Raw genomic sequence first — 20,516 nt, 5'->3', positions numbered from 1 at the left:
TGCAGTGACCTGGCTGGAGTGGTGAATGAATTATCTTTCAGCTTCTAGCACTGCCACATGTTCCTGATTTGACAGACATCCTTTTGGAGGTGAGATGAAGAGAGAGTCAGGGCAACAATCAGCAGCCAAAGGCAATGGCCATAAGCATTCGAGGAACATTAAAGACATCCTTCTTCCTTTTTCTCTAAATTAATTTCCTCCTCTTTTTTTTAAAAAAAAAAAAAAGTGTATTTTTTTTGTTGAGGTCAGAAACCTTTTCTGAAAGACAAAGTGGTGAATGATTCATTTTTACATTTTTTCTGAAGGAAAGTTCCTTCATCAATTGAAATTCTGCTCATCTCTAATAGTGGCTATCCAGAGTTTGAAAATGTCTGCAATGACAGCAAACAGCAGCTGGACAACTCACCCACCCCTTTTTGTCCACCCTACTGCAGTGGGTACTCACTCTGTGGAAATCTGGGTGGGTTGTCATTGACATCAGAGAGGGTGATGTTGACTGTGGTTGTTCCAGCTAATCCTCCCAGCTGTCCGCCCATATCCTTGGCCTGGATAATCACTTCATAATATTCTTTTGCTTCTCTGTCCATGTTCATTAGAGCTGTTCTAATTAAGCCTGAGATTGAGGGGGAAAAAGGTTTTGGGAACAAAAGAAATGGCAGTTAAAGAGTATACAAACAAGGTGGAGTGCTCTTGCTCCTGCATTCTACCCCCTATGTCAAGAATGAGACCAGGCTCTGCATTCACTCTCACCTTTACTGACAGAGTAAAACTCACCCAAATTAAATCTAGGTTAACAGAAGGTGTGAATTTTAAAGAGGCCCAGTTAAAATGCATCAGCTCTGGGGCAGGCTGTCTGTTCAAAATGCAGACTTTGCCTTCCAAGAGAGCTGGAAAAACTTTTCAGGAGCAGAGTGTGTTGTGCTGCTCGGGGATAACTGTCCACACAGAAGTGGAAGTTATGGGATTAGTTAACAGATAGATCAAGGTGAGTGTTCCATCGTCCCTACACATGCAATCCTGGAGGCAAACTGGCGTAAGCCCACAGGCTTTGACAGGGACCTTGGGGAACCGCGCTGCGGGTTACGCGAGTACAATCTGCAGAGCTGCCGCTGGTTTGGGCCGGACGGCGGGTGGTGACCCCGCTTCCCCCACCTGCAGAGCTTCCGTGTCCTTCGGGGTAACACTACTGCAAGAGGACATGAGGTGGCAGCAGCACTTCTCTCTCGGAGGCTGCGGGGAGCCGGCCCGGGCAGCGGCGCGGTCGGTGCTGTGGGGCGGCGGAGCGACTCCTGCCGCGGCTGTTCCACGCTGCTGCTCGTCCCTGGGGCTCCAGCTGCCGCACCCGCCCGGCCCCCTCCTGCCAACCATGCTGGGCTTGTCGGGGGTCTGCCTCGGGTTTGGATGCTGCTCTTTGGTTTTCCTCGAGCATCAGATCTGCTGGCGTTTGCGCTCCTTTCCCTCTCACCCGGCTGTCCCCACTGAACTCTGCTCATCCCCACGGCTGTCTGCCAGGAAGGAGGCGCACAGGTCTACATTGCAGAGGTGTCAAACCTCGAGTTCTCCCAGTGTGCCTCATACCATCTCAAGAACTACTTGCCACAGCACACTGGTGGCTTTCTCTTTCACAGCACGGCTACCCAACACTACTGCTTGGCCACAGCAGAGTCCCTGAGCAGGACAGCAGCAGTGGCTGGTGATGCAGCCCAGGGCATGCACTGCCAGGGGACACTTCCCATGGCACTTACAGCCCTTGCTAGACATCGGTCATGACACATTTGGGGTGGCCTTCTATGTGGGGGCAAATACGTGTCAGCCCTGGGCACCATCCTAGTTGCATGGCTCAACAGGCAGTACTTGCATGTCAGGACACTATTAACTTGAGTGATCTGCATTTAGTGTTTATTTTTAGCAGGAAGATGACATATGGGTTTAATAAAAAAGCAGTAAAAAGATATTGCATTGGCAATTATCGCTGTATGCAAGCGGGAAGAAATAGTGACCAGTACTGAATACTTCCCATGGATATAAATAAGATGCAAAAATGGTTATCATTTTGGAAAGTATTTTCTTCATATAAGAATACGTTTTAGGGTATTTCCACTCTTCTTTTGTCCTTAATACAGAACAGTCTAGATACATGAAAAAAGACATCAGTGCCTAAAAGCCAGGCTCCCCCATGCCTATGTTTGGAGCCCTCTGGTCCCTGCAGAAGGGCCACTCCAGGGCAGCAGGACTCAGCCAGGCCGGTGTTCATGTTCCTCCAAATGGGACCCAGAGGAGCAGCTGTGCTGAGCAGGAAGCCTCTGATGCTGCTGCATGTAACTGGTCAGCAAGGAAATGCTGGAGATAGTGGTGAACCTTAAAACTTTCCTTAGGGCTATGGAAATGATCAGATCCTCAGATCTTCCAAAGCAAAGGGTGCTGATACCATTGTTTTAATCAAACTGAATGAGGTTTTCTCTCTTAAAAAAAGTAGTAAAGAGCAGAGCTAAGGTGATGTCCTTTCTTTTTTGCAACAGCCAGATGGTTTCTTGGGAAGTTGGATACTCAGGGGTTTTTGCCTGCTCTGCCTGAGGGGATTTAAATCCTTGGGTTTTACCTTCTAGGGGATTATGATCATGGTCAGGCTGTAAAAGTACCCTGAAAAAAAGGAGGAAGAGGCTCTCAGCTTTCCTTTGAAGTTGCACCTTTACATATACATTTGTTGAGCACCTGTGAGGCCAGTGGCAGAACAGTCATGCTTCTGGAACCAAGAGATTGTGTCGGGAGGTGAAGGATAAGGACACCAAATTCTTCTAACAGAGCAGTATACTGAAATGTGTTGTCCACTATTGGGTGCTTTAATCACTATGCTTCAATATAAAGGAGCGGGTGATTGTTTATAATTTAGTTCCGTTTTAGAAGAATGTGAGAGCTGCAATTGCATTTTTTTGGGTTAACAAATCCTGTGGGTGGTTTGCTGTGGGGAAGCTAGTGAGAGTATTGCGTTCGTGGTGAGGAAATCGCTTCTGGCTCACAACTGCATGTTGTCTAAAAGGGTGCCCTGTTGTCCATCTGTAAAGGCTGAGGCAGCTCTGGACATAAGCAGAGATGCAGGTCCAAGTGACTGGGAAATTGATAAATGGAGAAAAAGAACTTTTCTGGGTTAAATACCAATCAAGAACATAATTTTGTATTTGAAAGCCTATCTTCGTTCTAAATTGCACTCTACCGGTTTAATCTGTACCAGGTCTGACCCTGAATATTGCTTCTTTGCTTTCTTAGAAATCATTCAGCACCCAGCAAATCTATAATTATCTGTGGTTGATAACCTGAAGTCAAAATGGACATTGCTGTTTTATTTATATGTAAAGAGCTGAGAAAATAGCATGCCACATACAAACTCGTTTTTGGTTAGAGCACCTACTCCCTGAACTGCTAACTTTCAGAAGCAGATTATGCAGTGTTGTTCTGCTTTGTCCCCTAGGGCTCAGCAGTGACTATCGTCTCATGCGTTTCTGACCTTAGCACTACAGATGCCCTTTAGAAACTGTCAAAACCTGCCAGATTCCTCTTTTGGATATGAACCTTGGATATACACAGAAAATGAGAGAGAGAAAGCAAAACAGTGAGGGTATCCTATAGATAAATTTAAGGTTATTAACAAGACCACCTTTAGGTAAAAAAACTATGCTGGGTAACTTCATCCAAGTTGCACTTTCCAGTCCTGGTTGGTTCATAGGTTACTTTTTTTTCCCTCTAAGCCTTGTTACCATCTAGATGTGCTGAAGACATTGTTGCAATGATAGATGCCAACAAGAACATATACAGCATCCGACCCATCCAGCTTCTGAGCTGCAGAATACAGTCATTTGGATGAATATAGCACTGTAGAAAGCACATCATTCTGGAGCTCATTACCATGGCCTTGCTTTAGCCCACACACAGTACTGCTCTATCTTGACTCTGAGCCATAGAAATACGTTTCTCTGACCACAGTCACAAGGCACTGCCTTTGCTTTCTGCTTGAAACATTTTCTTTTGTTTTCACACTGCCTCATTCCTTGATGAAATAACATACCTGTCCGAGAGTCCACAGAGAAATATGGTTGTCCTTGGAGAATACTGTACACTACTCTTGCACTGTTCCCATAGGTTGGGTCATCAGCATCTGTTGCTGTCACCTGGATAACAGAGGTGCCTGACAAAAAAATCCATCAGGTAAGACTTTGTGGGATAAAGAGCTGGCATGAAAAGTACAGTTCAAAATAAATTGAAGTGCCTAACAAAAGCTTTACCACAACAAACTTTTTCATTTGATGCTCATAGTGTTTATTGTTATTGCCCATACTTTTATCTCATTAACATTAAAGGAATTAACAGGCATAAATTCATCATGCATCTATAAGAAGATATAAAAAAGCTAGTAGTCTAAGGACTACAGTTACAGAATTGCCAATATAACAGTACTTTGTTATGGGTTGCAGAGGGCTGGTAGTTATTTATTCCTTGCTTCTTTTTCCCTTTTTCTTGATTTTAAATATTTTTTAAAGGCAGCTCAAGTAAGATCTATAGCTTTGTTGAAATTAATCGTGAGCTGCTGTAGCAGGCCTATGAATGCTGTATGTTGAGATGGAAACCATTTGTACACAAATAGTGACTGTGAAGGGATGTGTATCTGAGATTATCTCTCTGTGGGATTGCAGTTTACATTGAATGACCTTGTGATTGTAATGTGCTTAAGTGCCCTTTGGAACCTGCACAGATGTATATAGACTTCTTTTCTTCAACTGGTTTTCAAGGTCTGCTTCCTCTAAAGCCATTAATGGCTTGCAGATGAATTAATTTATCATTAAAAAGGAGATGGTAAAGCATAACTTTGAAATATATGTGAGTTTTGACTCCTTAAAATGTCAGACAATGCCTTTATGAATATACCTAGCCTTCTTAATGTTCTGTGTTAGAAACAAATCCAATGTTACTCGATACACACTTGAAAATAAATCTGAATTCAATCTAGACATTACCATTAAGAAACACCATTTCTGAATGGAACTTTTGTATTTGATGATTGTCTCTAGCTTTATGCCAACATAATATTGAAGTATGAGAAGTTAAAGAAGGACATGAGATTTATATGGTACTATCTCTGTAATGACGTCACAGCTAAAAAGCAATGAGCCACTCTGAAAGAAAGGAGTCCAGAAAAATAATGTTTTATGGGAATATTGGATCCATTACATGTAAATGGTTTCTCTTGACTCGGGTGGGTAGGAAGGCTGCTGTTTGTCTTCTGCACTACAGCAACGGGACTGCCTTTGACATGATCTCATTCTCTAACAGTGGAGAGCAAATGGTACCAGAATCTTGGGATTCACTGGACTGACTTCAGTGCAGACTTACAGGGATCAGAAGGCACAAAGCTCCTAATAATTGTTGTCATGTCTCCTGGGCACTACTTCAGCTCTCAGTATGAACTAGAATAGGTTCCTAAAGCTGTCTTATTTTTCTGGGTGGTAATGGTTGCCTAATGGTTATAAGTGTTGCTACCGTCTGATGGAAGGAGAGAAGGGGCAGTACATTACTGCAAGTTGCCTGAGGATGGCATGTTCAAAATACACCTTTTTTCAGCTCTCCGGCTTCCCTTGGTGTGTTTTCTTTCAGAGGGGCCCAGTTGAATGTGGTGTAAACCTGCTATCCCTCTTCTGTGGCAGCCAGGCACCCCAGGGAAAGCTCTCCTGTTCTGTGGCTCTGGCACAAGGGACAAAGGCTTAGTCCAAGGAGTCAGGGAATTTATGTTTTGGTGATCATCTCCAGTTTGCTTATAGGGAAAGAAACTCCACAAAATCTGTCTTACCCACAGGTGACATTTCTGGAACAGAGGCTACGTAAGGTCCATCCAGGAACTTGGGTTCATTGTCATTGATGTCTTGGATTTTGATGATGAACTCTGACTCAGGTTCCATCGGCCGGCCCGTTCGTCTGTCCAGAGCCTGTGCTCTGAGGGTGTATTGTGACCTTTCTTCCCGGTCCAGTCGTTGAATGGCATGAATATCCCCTGTTGTATCATCAATTGTAAATACAATGCCAGCTCCCTCTCCTGAGAGGATGTATTTGATTGAACCATCTCCCCTGTCCATGTCAGAATGGAGCTGCAAAAAGGAACAGGATTCAGTTACTATGAGCTGGGCAAGCAGCTGCTGAGGAACACCAAGCACATGAGCATCCTGAGCATTTTGATCTCACTGTTGGAACTCACGATCTGGTTTTAATGAACTTGTTTTGCTGAAAGAGGCAAATACTCAGTAAAGTCTGTATCACAGAGTTGCAATTAAAAACCCTCTCCTGTCTTCCTATTTCTGGCCCCAGAGCTGTGCCAGAATAAAGGGCAGAAACAACCAAAAAGGAACAGGCTCTGTACCTTTTTGAGATCTCACTCAACACAGTAATTATCTTTTGCCTGGTTGCAATGGCCACTGAGAAGGCCTCACTGCCAGGCTTGGGATAAGGTGAGGTCAGCAAAGCTGCGGACTGTGCTTGCTCACATGGTTTAAGAGGAGTCAGGGGTAGCATAATGCTGGGACAGATAAGGCAAATCTGTTTGGGATCAAGGGGAAAGCAGGATGGGAGAGCTACTCAGTAACTGTCATGATTCAGAAATCTTTTATTTTTTTTCTACCATGAAAATTTTAGCAGTAAAATTTAGGATTGATCCTTAAATATTCAGGAAAGAACGGACAGTATGTAAAGTAAATGAGAAATGATTGTGACCATGGCAGGCCATAGAGATTAGAGGCATCCGAGATTTTCTAGAGAATTAGTAAATGGATTTATTGAATGACTGCTGATTAGTCCTGAGCAGCCACACTTAGCTGTGAATGCAACAGAACAGGAGAGAAGTAAATGCAGTGCTAATTATCATCTAAAACAGAGAAAGAAGTCATCCTGTGGACTACCACACAGTTCCCATGAAATACTGGGATACTACATCAAAAGACAAATAAATCGATCTATTTATTTCACTCACAGTAGGAAGATTCTTAACAGTATGCTCATACTTCCATGCTTTTATGGGATAGAACATAAAGACCTGTGCCCAGAGACGGGGCTGGTTAAGTTCCAAAAGACAGGAACACAATAGACTTGAGATGCAATAATCAAAATGGGATATTCAAGAATGGCTCAGGTGTGAATATTGTGTGATTATCATTTTGGATAAAGAATAGGTAAATAATAGGAAAAAAGTGATCGAAGTGGGCTGGATTCAGTTTGGCACATTTTAAAATGCATATATAATGCATATACATATATGCATAGGTAAATATTTGTACTGGAAAGGAAAATATTGGAATAACAAATGGAATATATGAGCACAGTTTTGGTAGGATTTGAAAGAAAGACTCCAAATATAAATGATAATTTGTGTGGAAAAGCAGAAGTCAAACTTAATGCATTTAATTACAAACTATTCTCTCAAAAAAGAACGAAGAAATCTCATCTCTGAGGTATTTAAAAACACACTGAAAACTCTACTGTAACTTACACATATGAAAAAGTTTAATAGGGGACAAATTAGCTTATCTGCCCTAAGCATTGCTAATGGCAACAGACTGGAAGACTGTGACAATTGCCATGTCAGGCCATTGATATTTCATTTCATTGCTTCATCACTGATCTCTTTAGTGACTACTGCAACTGAGAGATGGGAGTCTTTCAGAGAGGAAAAAGAAAAGGAAAAGGAAATAAAACTAAAAATAAAAAGGAAAATAAAAATAAAAATAAAAAGAAGAAAAAAGGAAAATAAAAATAAACATCAAAAGAAAAAGAAAAAGAAAAAAGGAAAAGAAAAAGAAAAAAGAAAAGGGCGTACCTTTTAAAATAGCAGGTGCTCAGGGAAGTTTAAAAGACTTAGAAGAAGATGCTGAATTAAACTCATAGGTTAAATTGCACCTTTGGTCCAAAGCCTGTTTGGAATGATTGCAGTTGTGTAGGGAGCAAACAAGGAATGAACATGGCACGCTAATAAGAATTTGGGAGTACAAGAGGATCTCTGTCTAATTGATTTGTTACAAACATTGGGTCTCAACCAAAACTAAGTAGCAAGAAATGCTACCGGCACTTTTGCAGCTTCTTGTGTAACCTGCTTTCCCTAGACACAGCAAAAAAGAGCATAAAAGCCATAATACTGCCAGACTGCAATAAATCTGAAAGAATTTGGTGTCTGAAGGGACTGAAGGTTGCACCATTGCTCACACCAAACCCAGTATCAGGATCCTGCAGTTCAGATTGTACATAGAAGTCAGTACTTTGGAAAGGTGATCCAGGTTTAAGCTTGCTCTGTTTTACAGGTGGTGCAATAATTTGTGCTCCCCTGTGGCTGACACAGAAGAAATTCATTTGTACTTTCTCCTCCATATTAAGGAATGGAATATGGGAGGAATAAAGCGAATAACTCCTGAGAAACTGTTAACTGTGTCAGCCTGGATTGCTTCTTTTGATGAGGATGGTGCGAAAGATTACGGAGGTTATATCTGCATTTAAACAACACATTTCCTGGCAAAAAGCAGATAGAGTGGTGCTGAGGAGGGCAGCTCAGGGGAGGACTTGCACAGCTCTACTAATCAGGCTGTGACTCCATCCTTGATGTGCTTTCCTTTCTCTACCTCCAGGGAGGTAGTGAGGATGCATGAGTAAGTTTGTTTGATCTACAGTGATAGTCCATAGAAAGGAAGCATTTTGTTACTCATTCATCTGCTATGGTTCAAATGCTTTGAAACAGGGTTAGGGAGTCTCCAACATGGCAAAGTGGTGAAGTCTGTCCCCAGTTCAATTACTGACACAGTTTTAGCTGCTGTAGCAAATATGGGGGCTTCAGTTTCTCTAGTTTGTTCTATTAGCCAATAATGGCTACCTCTAGGGAAGTTGAAGCCTTGTATTTATCTGACAGGACCAGGAACCTCAGAAGCTGAAATACTTTAAATTATGAACACTACAGAAAAGCAAAAATTATAACGACTTCACCTCAGGAAGTTTCTTTTAATTTCCCTGTCCATAAGCTACTTTACACCTTGCTTTACAGTTACATAGGAAACTACATTTTTTCATAGTAGCCTTGAAAATCATATTAGGCAAGCCTGCACCTATGGTTCAAGTCAGGGTGCTTTCTGGGTTGTTCTAGTCATACATAGCTAGCCAGAAACAGCTGTACAAGAGCATCCGGAAGAGCCCTTCTCTTACAGGAATCCTTCAGAATATAAAGTAGATACAACTGGATCTATGCTGTGCACTCTTTCTCCTTCTGACCTGGGCTTGGAGTGGGCAGATGGATAAAAGAAAGGCCTTGCTAGCAGGGTGTTTCACGGTGTTGTGGGTGGTGTCAATCAGAAGATGCTCTGCCTGTCCAGGCATGGGACCCAGAGCTATTTGGGGGGCTGGTGCTAGCAGCAAGCAGTAGGCTGGAAGTTCTTCCACACCTCCTCTTGGCCCTGCACAAGCCCTTCCAGAGTTGTTTCAGAGTCAGCCTGAGGTGATTTGGACTGAAAAAATTCTGGCCTGCCAGGACAATTAATTCAGCCCACAGACTATTCCCTTTCCTAAGGATCCCTAAGACACAGGCAGCACAAATGCAGGCAGGGTGACAAATTGTAGTAGGCTTTATGGCCTTCTGAGAGCCTGTGCCTTTGGCTGTGTGAGACAAGGGTAAGCTTTTCCATCATGGAAACCCCCACTGCGTTCATCCCACTGCTCAGCTGCCTGCTCTGCCCCCAGTTCAGGGGTGGGAGAAGATGAAATGTTTGCCCCCCAGAGGCCCATTCTGGCAATAGAGTTCCCTGTCTGGTCTACATGGAACAGCACAGAGCTAGGCCTTCAGAGAGATCCAGCCCAGACAGCTCAACAGTGTATGGGGTTAAATGGCTCTGTTAACTGTTCGAGCTAATTAGCCCTTTCACACTCTGTGCTGACAGAGCTGTGGCTTTGGCATTCCTGGAGAGAGTTCTCTGACAGCAGGTTGGGCCTTTGTATGGTGGGCACAGATCACGAAGAGTTGTATCTGCTTCCCCCACCCCGTTCAGCAGAGCTGAGCAGCAGCGAGTTCAAGAGCACTGCCGACTGCGCCAAGTTTTTGTGCTCCTAATGACAAAATCAAGTATCAACCAACGATGAGTCAATTTCTTCCAGGACTTGTTTTAGCTAAAATTCAGCTCACAGTGCAAGTCTGGAGTCATTTCAGATGAAACTGAGCGTGTGAAATAATATGTCTGGCCCTTGTTCCAAAGCTGGCAATTGCATGAAAACAAATATTAATTTCTTTAATCAATACAGATATCAAGAGCTGAAATGCTAGATGCAGAGATGAATGAAGACTAATGAGGTCTCATTTGGCGGCAATCAGTAGGAATGCCGTTGCTGTGGGAGGAAGGAGAGAATATCATGCTGTCAGTCACACAGGGATAAATGAGGAGGAGGTCTTTTGAAGCCTGTGGATTCATTTTGATTTATACTGGAGTGACTGAAGGCACAAATTAGCTTCATGGGGCTGCAGAATGATAAATACAAGTCCAAAAAGGGCCTCTGGATATGTGATTCTTGTTTTTGGTTTGTTTTCCCTGCAAATGGATAGATAGGAAAGAAAGAAGAAGCCTTGATCATATAAAAATAAGCAATGAAAGGAATTGTTTTCTGACATCCTTTCTTAGTTCTTAATTTTTTATATCTACCTATATATAGTCTGCACCCATCATAGTGGTATCTGATATTCTAGGCATCTAAAATCTTAATTGTCTTTTTCAAACACTTAAGTACACTAAATCTTCTCCTCCCCACTTTTTTCAGATTTGTCACCTTGGTGCTGACCATAAACCTTTGAATAAGGGTCAATACTTTAAACAATTCAGAGTCTTTAAAAGCAGTCAGAAAACAGAAAAAAAGAGGATGGTTATAGTGAGGGAGATTGTGATGGCAGATATCACTGCTTTGATTTCCACCAGCTTTTTCCTCAAGGAGCTACAGAAATGTAAATGCAAAATACTGCCAAGAAGATGGGGTGAGCTTAGAGATCCATTTGACATGTATCTGTACTGATGTGTATGTTATTGGTGTAATGTGTGGGGTTTGTTCATCAAGAGGTTTGGGGGAAGGGAGGCTCTCTGTGGCTGTCGTTATGTGAAACAATACTCCTTTTGACTCTGTAACTGTTGTACTCTGTAGGTAATGGGGGGAGGTCAGTTGTATTGTTGTGCGGGATTGTGAGAGAGAAAAGGAGGCTGGGTGCCTCGAAGTGGTGTCTTGTTGCAACGCTTGAGGGGAGGGGGCTGCGACGGTGAGGAGGCTGGCAGTGGACGCTTCTCGAAGCCTCTGGCAGCTTCTCGAAACTTCCCGAAACTTCTCAGTAATGAGACCCCTGCAACAAAGGGAACCAATGGGGAAGAGCCATGTCAACATCCGAGTGAGGAGGGGAGACAGGATTGGCCGGGCCTTGAACCGGAGAAGATAAAGGACCGCCTCCCAGGGACCGCGTGTGTGCGTCTTGGGCGGAGCGGAGGGCTCCCCGGCGCACCCAGCCCTGTTTTATCTGCTATCGCTTACTCAGTTTAATAAAATTTATACTTTAAACCAAAATTGGCTAGAATATTGATAACATTGGGGTATAAGAGGACCCTTCATGGTTGGATTTAATGAGCTGTCCATCTATCCTTCTAGATCTGGATCAACTTCTCTGAAGTCCACAGCATTAACTTGCAGTCAAGCTGTGCTTAGCAAGAAGATACTCTGACCCTACAGAATTTTAGAAAATAAAAATTGAAATGTCAATTTTCAAGGGAAACTGGCTATTTATTTAGTTAGATTGTGAATTTCAGCTTTCAGCTGACTTGATCACAGACAGAAACATGATCACAAATTTTTCCTTTCTTTCCTAATTCCATGCCAATAAAACCTTGTTTTGCCTTGACATTGTTGGAGTCCCTGGAAAGATCACTGCAGATTTTCTAACACTACCATAACTACAGATGATGACTGATGTGGCAGATCTCTTTCTTTGAAACAGGCAAATAGATTGAAAGCCTCCGAAACAGAAATTCTTCCCAAAAGAAGGTGACACTGGGGAAAAGCTCTTAGACGCAGAAGTTAAATAAATAAATTCACTGCCAGGAGGAAAGTAAAGGCACTTAGGGAAACTTCCTGTATTTCACCACAGTCTGCAGATACTCAGATGTATACATTCTGCCAGATATCCTCCTGTCTTACCTTCCCAACATAAAGAGGGTCGGTTCCTGTGTACTCCTCCAGAACAAAGAACTGGTTCCACACCCAGCTCCTCTTCATGCGCTGATGTAGCTTGTCTGACAGGTCGTCTTCTTGCCCTTCAGTGAGGGGCCTGGCACTTCCTGACAGCACAGTTGTAGTAAGGTCCATCAGTCCCCAAAAATACAAGGACATGCCAAGTCCAAGCAAGCTCTTTGCATTGCTCATTCTACCTGAAGTCCACATCTGTATTACAAGGGCTGACTTAAAAGTCAAACCACAGTATCTTAGGTCCCTTGTGAAGAAAGTAGCTCCTGTGTGTAGTCCTTTAAAATGTCCAAGAGATCCTTGTTCTGGGAATGGTAGTCTCCTGTAAAGTTAAAGAAAAGTCATAGGAGAATGGGCTTTCCCCCCCCCACCAAGGTAAAAGATTTTCCTCAATAGGCATATATGCTGTAAAATATTTAATCTTCTATATAAAAATACAATAGCAGGATGCACACCTTCTGAAACTAGGAATTCTATTTCCATATAAGCTGCAGAACTGAAGCCTTAGATACAAGAATCACCAGGGTTTAGTCAATAAGTAAGAGTTCTCTACTTCGCTAACTTAGCTGTAGTGTTGCTTTATAGTATTGATTGGCATGAGTTAAGTGCATACTCTTTAGAAGTATTTATGACCAGAAGTCCTTAGGGAATATTTAAAAACAGTTCACTCTGAAAAATAATAGCTGGTGAACACACTTTGGCAACCATCTTTCTATTTGAAAATTATGTCATTGTAATTATATACACGTGCAAGCCCACACGTCTACATAAATACAGGTATTATTGCTATGTTGCAAACCTTAAATATAACTTTTAGCAGCTCCAAGTTATTTCTAATTTTAATTATTCTTTCAACCTCCCTGTTGCTGGAATTCAGCTTTCACACTCTGCTGCCTCCTCCCTGAGGATTTGATTGCTGCTACAAATTCAACATTTCTAGAATTTGAATGGTCAGTTAATCATTTTATAACCCACAAAAGGTTTCAGAGTGCTGATGGTCACATGTTATTGGGTGGTGTGTCCAAGCAAGTCAAGCTTACACATTTTTTCCTTCACAAGTCTGAAAGGCTTGTTTAGGCAGAGGAATGCTGACCTCTATAAGAGAACACTTTCTCATCAGTCTAGGATCTTTTGTTGTCATGAAGTCAGTTTAGCTGGTGAGCTCACTTCAGGCTACTTTCCTTCACCATTTTGCTGAGTTTAATGATGTGGTGCTGCACCCAAGTTACTCTGTCAAAACACCCCAGTTACATTTACTCTGTGGGCCTCGTATTTTTGCTGTTCTTTTTAAGAAATCTTTCTCTTTTCAGGACAAACTTATTAGGAAATGCATACAGGGCTCAGGCTTAAGCAAGCAGTTCACACTTTATTTTACTGGTGTTCTATACTTAAGTATTTAGGCTTAATTGTTTTATGCTGTGGTAATAAATGTAGCAGGTGATGTCTGACACATATTTCTAATTGAAATCCTTGAAAGATTTCAAAATCATAAAAAAACTTTGAAGAGTTGCATGACAATGTTTTGAAGACTGAGACAATGCAGTGTTTCAACAGAGAAGAGAGTGTTTAAAAATTCCCCAGCATCCAAGCTTGTACAACTGGAAAACTGTGTACACTCACAAATCTACTGAAACAGAATTTCAGAATTTAATCCAAAAGTTGCCTGAAATCTGAAAAAGGCAGATTAGGTCTGGAATAGATGTCCATAGCGGAAGTAAGGCAACTTAATGATCTATCTCAGACTAATTTCTACACAAAATAAGGCTTCCAAGTATAAAGCCCAGAAGGACTGTGACTACACAAGTGCTGCTAGTCCACAGACTTGTGAAGTGTAGCAAACAACTAGTAGGCCCTTTACCTTTGAAAGTTTACAGCCTAAGGCTCAATAGATACAACAAAAAAAGGACAAACTTTAAGAATGGAACATGGTAAATCTCTTCTAAGCAGAGCAATGTACAGAACTGCTGCTTGTTTAGATATTGCCTATGTAATGTGCTAGGGCTTATTGTCTGCAAAGGCAAAGAATGGGGATTTATTTAAGCAGTACAAGCCCAGAAGGACAGCAGTAACCTGTGTGTCTGTTGCTTCACAAAGAAGCTGGCAGCTGTTTCGGAGACACAGGGACAAGGCTCAGTTTGCTGGATACCCACAGTTAAAAGAGTCCAAGAGCTGTGTGTGCAGTGCTTACCTCTCTCTGTCCTGTGAGTCCTTAGCTCTCAATTGCTGATCTACACTTACATTGGGTAGTGGAGGCTGAAGTCCTCTTCACACAATGGGTATGTCCACCTTGTTCTTGGCATGACCAAGTTTTTCTCGGCAAAGTCAGGGGGACATTATTGACAACCCATGTTTTGTTGGTGAGTAAATGTAGGAAGGGGCCTTCCATCATCCCTCAACATGAGTTGAGGGAACACAGAACTGCCTCTGCCATGCAACAGGAGGGGGAAGTGGAGGCAGGCTGCAATCCAGAAAAGAAGGTCCTGCCTGAAGTTTTTACTCTAAGAAGTTCCATCTACTGTACAAGTCAGTTACATTTTTGTTCATGTGTCAAAAAGGTGATACAACACAATGGACCAATTCTAGTGTCAAAGAGAACTGTTTGTAAGTGAACTTCCAAACCACAAATTCAAAACTAATTGTGCCAGACGTCTCCTGTAATTAAGTTCAGCCAACAAGGATCAACAGCACTCAGGCAAAGTAGTATCAAGACATGGTTAACTAAACTGGTAGAGTTACCAGTAGACCAGTAATGATATCAAAAGAAATATGATAATCAGGATGTTTTTTTTCTGCATGTGTTTTCTATCAGAAGAAAGCAAAATATGTAGAAACAGTGAAATAAAGGGCAAGAGTAAGGAAATAAATGCTTCAGGCTCCCTGTGATAACAGCTTTTGTCATTTGAATGTCACTCAGGATTGCAGTGCAGTTCCATGATGAACATTTCTTGAAAACAGTGCGCAACTCAGTAACCTGCAGGGGTAACATCCCTAGAAGCATTTCGTATTCCCAATGTAATCTCATTCTGGGGTATGGCAACCATCAGGAAACTTTCTCTTAACTAATGTAAAATCTTGTAGAGGATATTTGTTAATACCAGAGTTCCTGGTGTATTGTGTCTTCCCAAAACTGTGAGCAAGCAGGCTCAAACTCATCACAGTTTACTTCTCGACTAAAGGTAAATTACCACTATTAATAATGTTTAATCAAGAATGGTTCCTCTGTCTCTGAGGCTAAAGGGGAATGGGATTTAATTTTTTCTGTCTCAGGTCCTCAGCTAGTATTAAAAGAACAAAAAACTTCTGGCCCCAGGTGCTGCTGATTTCTCTGAGACTCTTTTTTTGACAATTTCCTCTCCCCCAGGTATGTACTACTGGCCTCTGGCTCTGCAAGAACTCCTAGTCAAGCAGAATATTTCTCAGCAGAGTAAAAGGCACACGTGTACTTTTAGGGTTTGAGTTGTGTGGTAGCACAAGTGATGGTTGAGCTACAGTTTAGGTAAGGGATGACTGAGTCTTTCAGAGTACTCATGCAGACAGCTTCTTCACTGTGTGAGTTTAATAGAGAAGTATGGGGTCACTTTGACTCTACAGATAACAGTTCATTAGGATGATAGCCATATGCTTTGAATGGGCTAGCTTGGCAGTATCTCTGGTCTTAAGTGGGCCTTAGTGTTTTTTGTCACTGAATGAAGATGCAGGCTTTGAGGCAGAGCCTCTTCTTCTGCCTCAGGCTAGGTAGTGCCTTGCAGGCAGATCAGGGGGACCAGTCAAACAGGAAGACACTTGCTGGCATGACTGAGTGAGGTAAAAACCAAATCTTTAATGTTCTCTTAATGCAAGTTTTTTCTTAGAACCCTTCAAAATGGGTCCTTAGGAACATCTGCAAAGATGGAATTAAGCCTCTGCTTGTCATATGAAATACATTATAGAAACATGTTTCATGGCACAGTATGGGGATGTGCAAAAGACTTCAGGGCAGTAAAGGAAAGGAAATCTTGTTTTCCTTGCTCACACAAAAGAACTATTGAGCCCGGGAAGACTGCATGACCAAAAGCTGTGGGATTTCTGAAGAAGGCTTTTTATTTTTCAAGAACAGTTTAAATGTTTCAGAACCCAGTTTGTTACCCATAGTTGAGTACTCCATTGTAATAGTCTTAGCTGCACCTGTGCTGTTTAGATCCCTGTCCCAAGGTGAACGCCTTCCTTGCCCCTGCTTTTGTGATGAATATTTCATTATCAGCTCACACTTTAAGGTTATTTTTTCTATTCTTGCAAATATTGCAGAGAGAATCCTTCTTCATGTCACTAAACAGTTACAAACAGGGCTTTCGACTTCATAAAAAACAGTGAAGATCGATGGATCTCTGTGCAATTGGTGGTCCATACACGGTACAAAGAAACTACCTGATTGTTCTACACAAAAGGGTCAAAATAATGCATTTTCCACCAATGTAAATACAAATTTCTCTTTTTGCCCCATATTATGAATTAAAGTAGGTGGTTTCCAAGTGTGAGCTCCTCTTCATGCTCCAATTTCAAAGACTCCTCCTTAACAAATACTTGTATCGTAATTAAGCTATTCTTAGTTGAATATCTAGCTCTGGGAAAATATTAAAAGGAAAAAGAAATATCTGCCAGATATAGAACCAACTTCTAGCATTTTTGTACGTGACCCATTTATCTTGTTAATTCTGAAAAGAACATCGCTTCTAAGGAAAGGATAAAAATATTAGTAGTTTGGATGACCATATGGGCATCCAGAGAGTTCCACTGGGATTGAAATGTATTATGCTCAATATATATCTGCATAAACACAGAGATTTTATGGTCAAAAAGCTCAGAATTGAAAAGGTTTATGTACATGCTTAGTGTATATGTTCATCATGTGGATCAAGTGATCTCCCAGAAAGCCAGTGGACTATTTGCATTCATAAAATTAATTACATTCTTATATCTTTTATGCCTGGTCCTTCCAATGTGTTTTGCTGTGTGGACCCAGCAGTCATGCAGAATGCTACAGACCTTAGTGGATCCTATGCAGGCACATTGCTTGAGTGGAGCCAATTCATTTGCAGGAGACATGTTACACTGAGAAAGTGGGGAAGAGAGAGACAATCATTTTTAAACACTTTCCTCCACTTTCTCTGTACATAAATACACAAATACATGTGATATTTCTAATATATATATATGTGTTTCTTAGCAGTACATACACTGCAGCATGTTGATGAAAAATTGTTTCTGCGTTTAATGACACTTTTAGAGAGTTTTCCCCCCACCATTTTGCCAAAAGAAACCAAATAACTCATTAATGACCACAGTAGGAAGAAACTAAATTTGACTGAAAAGAATTCTCCTAGTGAGCTATATACTTTGTTCCTTGAATTTCTCGTGTTATTTTAAACCCAACGTGGGTGTGTGAGTACTGAACAGTTTTTTTACCCCCTGGTAAATAGATTATTATTTTATGTTTATACAGTTTATTTCTTATGTTTCCTGTACTCTTAGTTGCTCACAGCCTTGTCATAAAATGTCTTTGCAATAACCCCACAGCAGTGCCAGTCAGTAAGAAAGTGTAGGCTATATTCTGTACAAGGCGAGCCACCAGCAATAGATGCCTAAAACCAGCCTCTAGGGATGGAGGCTCCACTGAGCCAGGATCTAAAATATCTTAAGCAATTTACATAACACTTGTCTCATTTTAGAAATCCTAACACTTGCAGTACCTAAGTTAGGTACCTCTAAACAGGCTGTTTGATTATAGTCCTAAATGTTTTTGGACTGCTTCCACAGCATCATATGTTTTATCTCTGGCCCGGGCCACTCCTACTGCTATCATTACCTATTGTTATACTTAATGAGAGAGTTTAAATTGAAAGGAAAGATCTAGAGGCATTTGTTACTTTTCTTGAAAATAGACTGGCCCTGAACATGTATTTTTATTTTTATCATAAATACAATGAAACTTGACAACATACCATATGGTGCATAAACATTAACTCAGAATACAATCGTTGTCATAAAATTACATCTACAGACCAGTCAACAGTCTCTCCCGGGACACATCAGTGAACTCATTTTGCTTAAGATCTGAAGCCCTTCAAAGCTACAGAGTGCCTGCAGAGTGAAAAATCCCACAAAACGACAGAGGGAGTCCCATCATATAAATCCCAACCCTATGGTTATAGATGCCTAAAAAGATCAAAAATAATGAAACACAATCACAAAGTAAACATTTCCAAATAAAATAATGCCGATAACTTACATCAGAGGAGGATCTGATCTCCAGCTTTTTCTCAGTGTGAGGTACCGTAAATACTACTGTAAAAATAGGACAGAAATACAAAAGGGTTTCAAAAGCTCCATGCTGGTTTAACTAACCCTGCTGAAGTCAGCCTCAGTAGGAGCTAAGTGAGGCATTGCAGATAAACTGGAAAATAGAAATAAATGCTAGATAAAGCTCAGGGATGCATCTTGCTGCCCCAGGCAGTAGAATATTTAAGCCCTGAACAGGACTTAGTCACAACTGTTACAATCCTCTTTGAGAAAAATGTACTAATGCCTTCCCTCTATTTTTCATTTGCTTCATTTCTGCCCATTTGCTTCATTCCCTCCCCTCTTCCAGATCCTGAGCAGATGCCTTTCCTGATCTGCCATTCCCCCGCAATGGGATAAAACCTATTCCTTTTGCACACCTGGACTGCATTTTGAACCTGAGGTGTCCCTGTCTGTGCTGCGTGGTGGCTATGGTAGCAAATCATGTTCCTTGACTACAAAACATTGCATTTTGGGTATGCTAGTCCCCAGAATATGACATATTTCCACATAGAAGTGAAAACTGGACTCTTTCTTATCCCATGGCTGCTGCTAGATAATAAAGCTCTCTGATACTCCCTAAATGTCAAAGATGGAAAACATGTTATCTGCTACCTGGAGACAGATATGAGAAGCAGCTGTCTGCCTGGGGCAGATAGAGGTAATATTTCTTCCCATGCATGAAGATCAAAAGTAATGATAGGCAAGTACCTAAATGCTGTTACTGGTGAAAACTCACCAGCTTAATTATGACTGTGTTTCTGGTTAACTTGGCTTTTCATACAGTGTTTTGTCATATTAGAAATAGACTCAGAACAACCACCTTTCAAAGTCATCTGTTGAAGACAAAGATGTGGATGGGTAACTCCTTTTTCCAACCAGAAAACAATATTCGTCCCTCACTCATGCACCCACCAGCACACAGTGGGGTTTATTTTGTTTTTTTTTGATAAAATTGTGGCTATATTCATAGAGAAAGGATTGTCTTTAACCTATAAAATAGCCATAGGAGATTCTAAGATGTGGAAATCTTTCATATAATTTGTATTTCTCCAATCTGACCTTGCTTCACCTGTACAGCAGTGGCATCTGTACCTTGTCCTGACCTCAGTGATTGCCTTGTCTGAACATAAAGACATGCCACTAACCAACAGGATGAACATTTTCAATCCAAATTCAAGCTGCTGTCCATGAAATCAAACTAGCAAAAGAAACTTACAGCTTCTTTCTCAATCTGAACTGTCAAAGTCTACCTTGTTCCTATCATCTAGCTTCAAAGTGTTTCTAGAAATACAGAATATGCGTGTCTAGCCTTCACAGGACACTTTCAAGCTGAAAGGATAAAGTAAAAAGGGAAAAAGATGTGTTGACCTCATTTGTTCCAGAACTGTTCTAATACAGCAAGAATTGGTTAGTAAAGCCTAAAAAACAGCCCCAGATGCTTTGCATGCCAGCTTCTAGATTTTTGCCTTCAAACTCAATTGTTTCAGTCTCCACAGCGAGTGTATATGAAGAGTGATCTAATTGCCATCTATAAATGCAGCATGCACTAACAATGCCCCTCACAAAGAGGATTCAATTATCTATTTTCCATCTTCTTCATAATCCACTGATGGGACATGTTCCCAGCTTTACCAGTCTCTTCCCATTTGAGAAGGTTTAGTGTGCTAGATGGCTGTTCCTCTGCCTGAATTTCTTAATGTCTAAGAAGAACTAGCATTTACTAGAATATAAAAGATTTTTTAAGCTTCATCTTGTTGGCAAATTCTTGGCTTGGCAGTTTGTTAAAGGTGAATCTTTCAGAGGGGACTCAAAAACCATGTGCTCTATCTGTCTTGGCATTCAATTTGTAATGCTGATGCAATAGCAGCTTTTGTACGAGCTGAGGTATTCTTGGCCAAAATTCCCATCCTTCCATTATCTGCTGTGAG

At 41.4% G+C, this 20,516-nt stretch overlaps 1 protein-coding gene across 2 annotated transcripts in view; it reads right to left on the bottom strand.

Moving 5' to 3' along the window:
* Positions 1-20,516, bottom strand: part of CDH20 (cadherin 20) — a 113,445-nt gene that overhangs the window by 22,824 nt on the left and 70,105 nt on the right. For both annotated transcript variants that reach the window (XM_062617705.1, XM_062617704.1), the window contains 4 exons: positions 12,226-12,592; positions 5,837-6,131; positions 4,061-4,180; positions 446-613 (listed from right to left, as the gene is read on the bottom strand). In XM_062617705.1, the coding sequence (XP_062473689.1) occupies positions 446-613; positions 4,061-4,180; positions 5,837-6,131; positions 12,226-12,468 (826 nt within the window). In that variant the 5' untranslated portion in view covers positions 12,469-12,592. The remainder of the gene's footprint in view (positions 1-445; positions 614-4,060; positions 4,181-5,836; positions 6,132-12,225; positions 12,593-20,516) is intronic.

This window comes from Pezoporus occidentalis, unplaced genomic scaffold, assembly GCF_034315485.1.
Source record: "Pezoporus occidentalis ecotype Australia unplaced genomic scaffold, CSIRO_AGI_Poc_V1 ctg2, whole genome shotgun sequence".
Lineage (NCBI taxonomy): Eukaryota > Metazoa > Chordata > Aves > Psittaciformes > Psittacidae > Pezoporus > Pezoporus occidentalis.
This window is presented reverse-complemented; position numbering and strand designations above follow the sequence as displayed.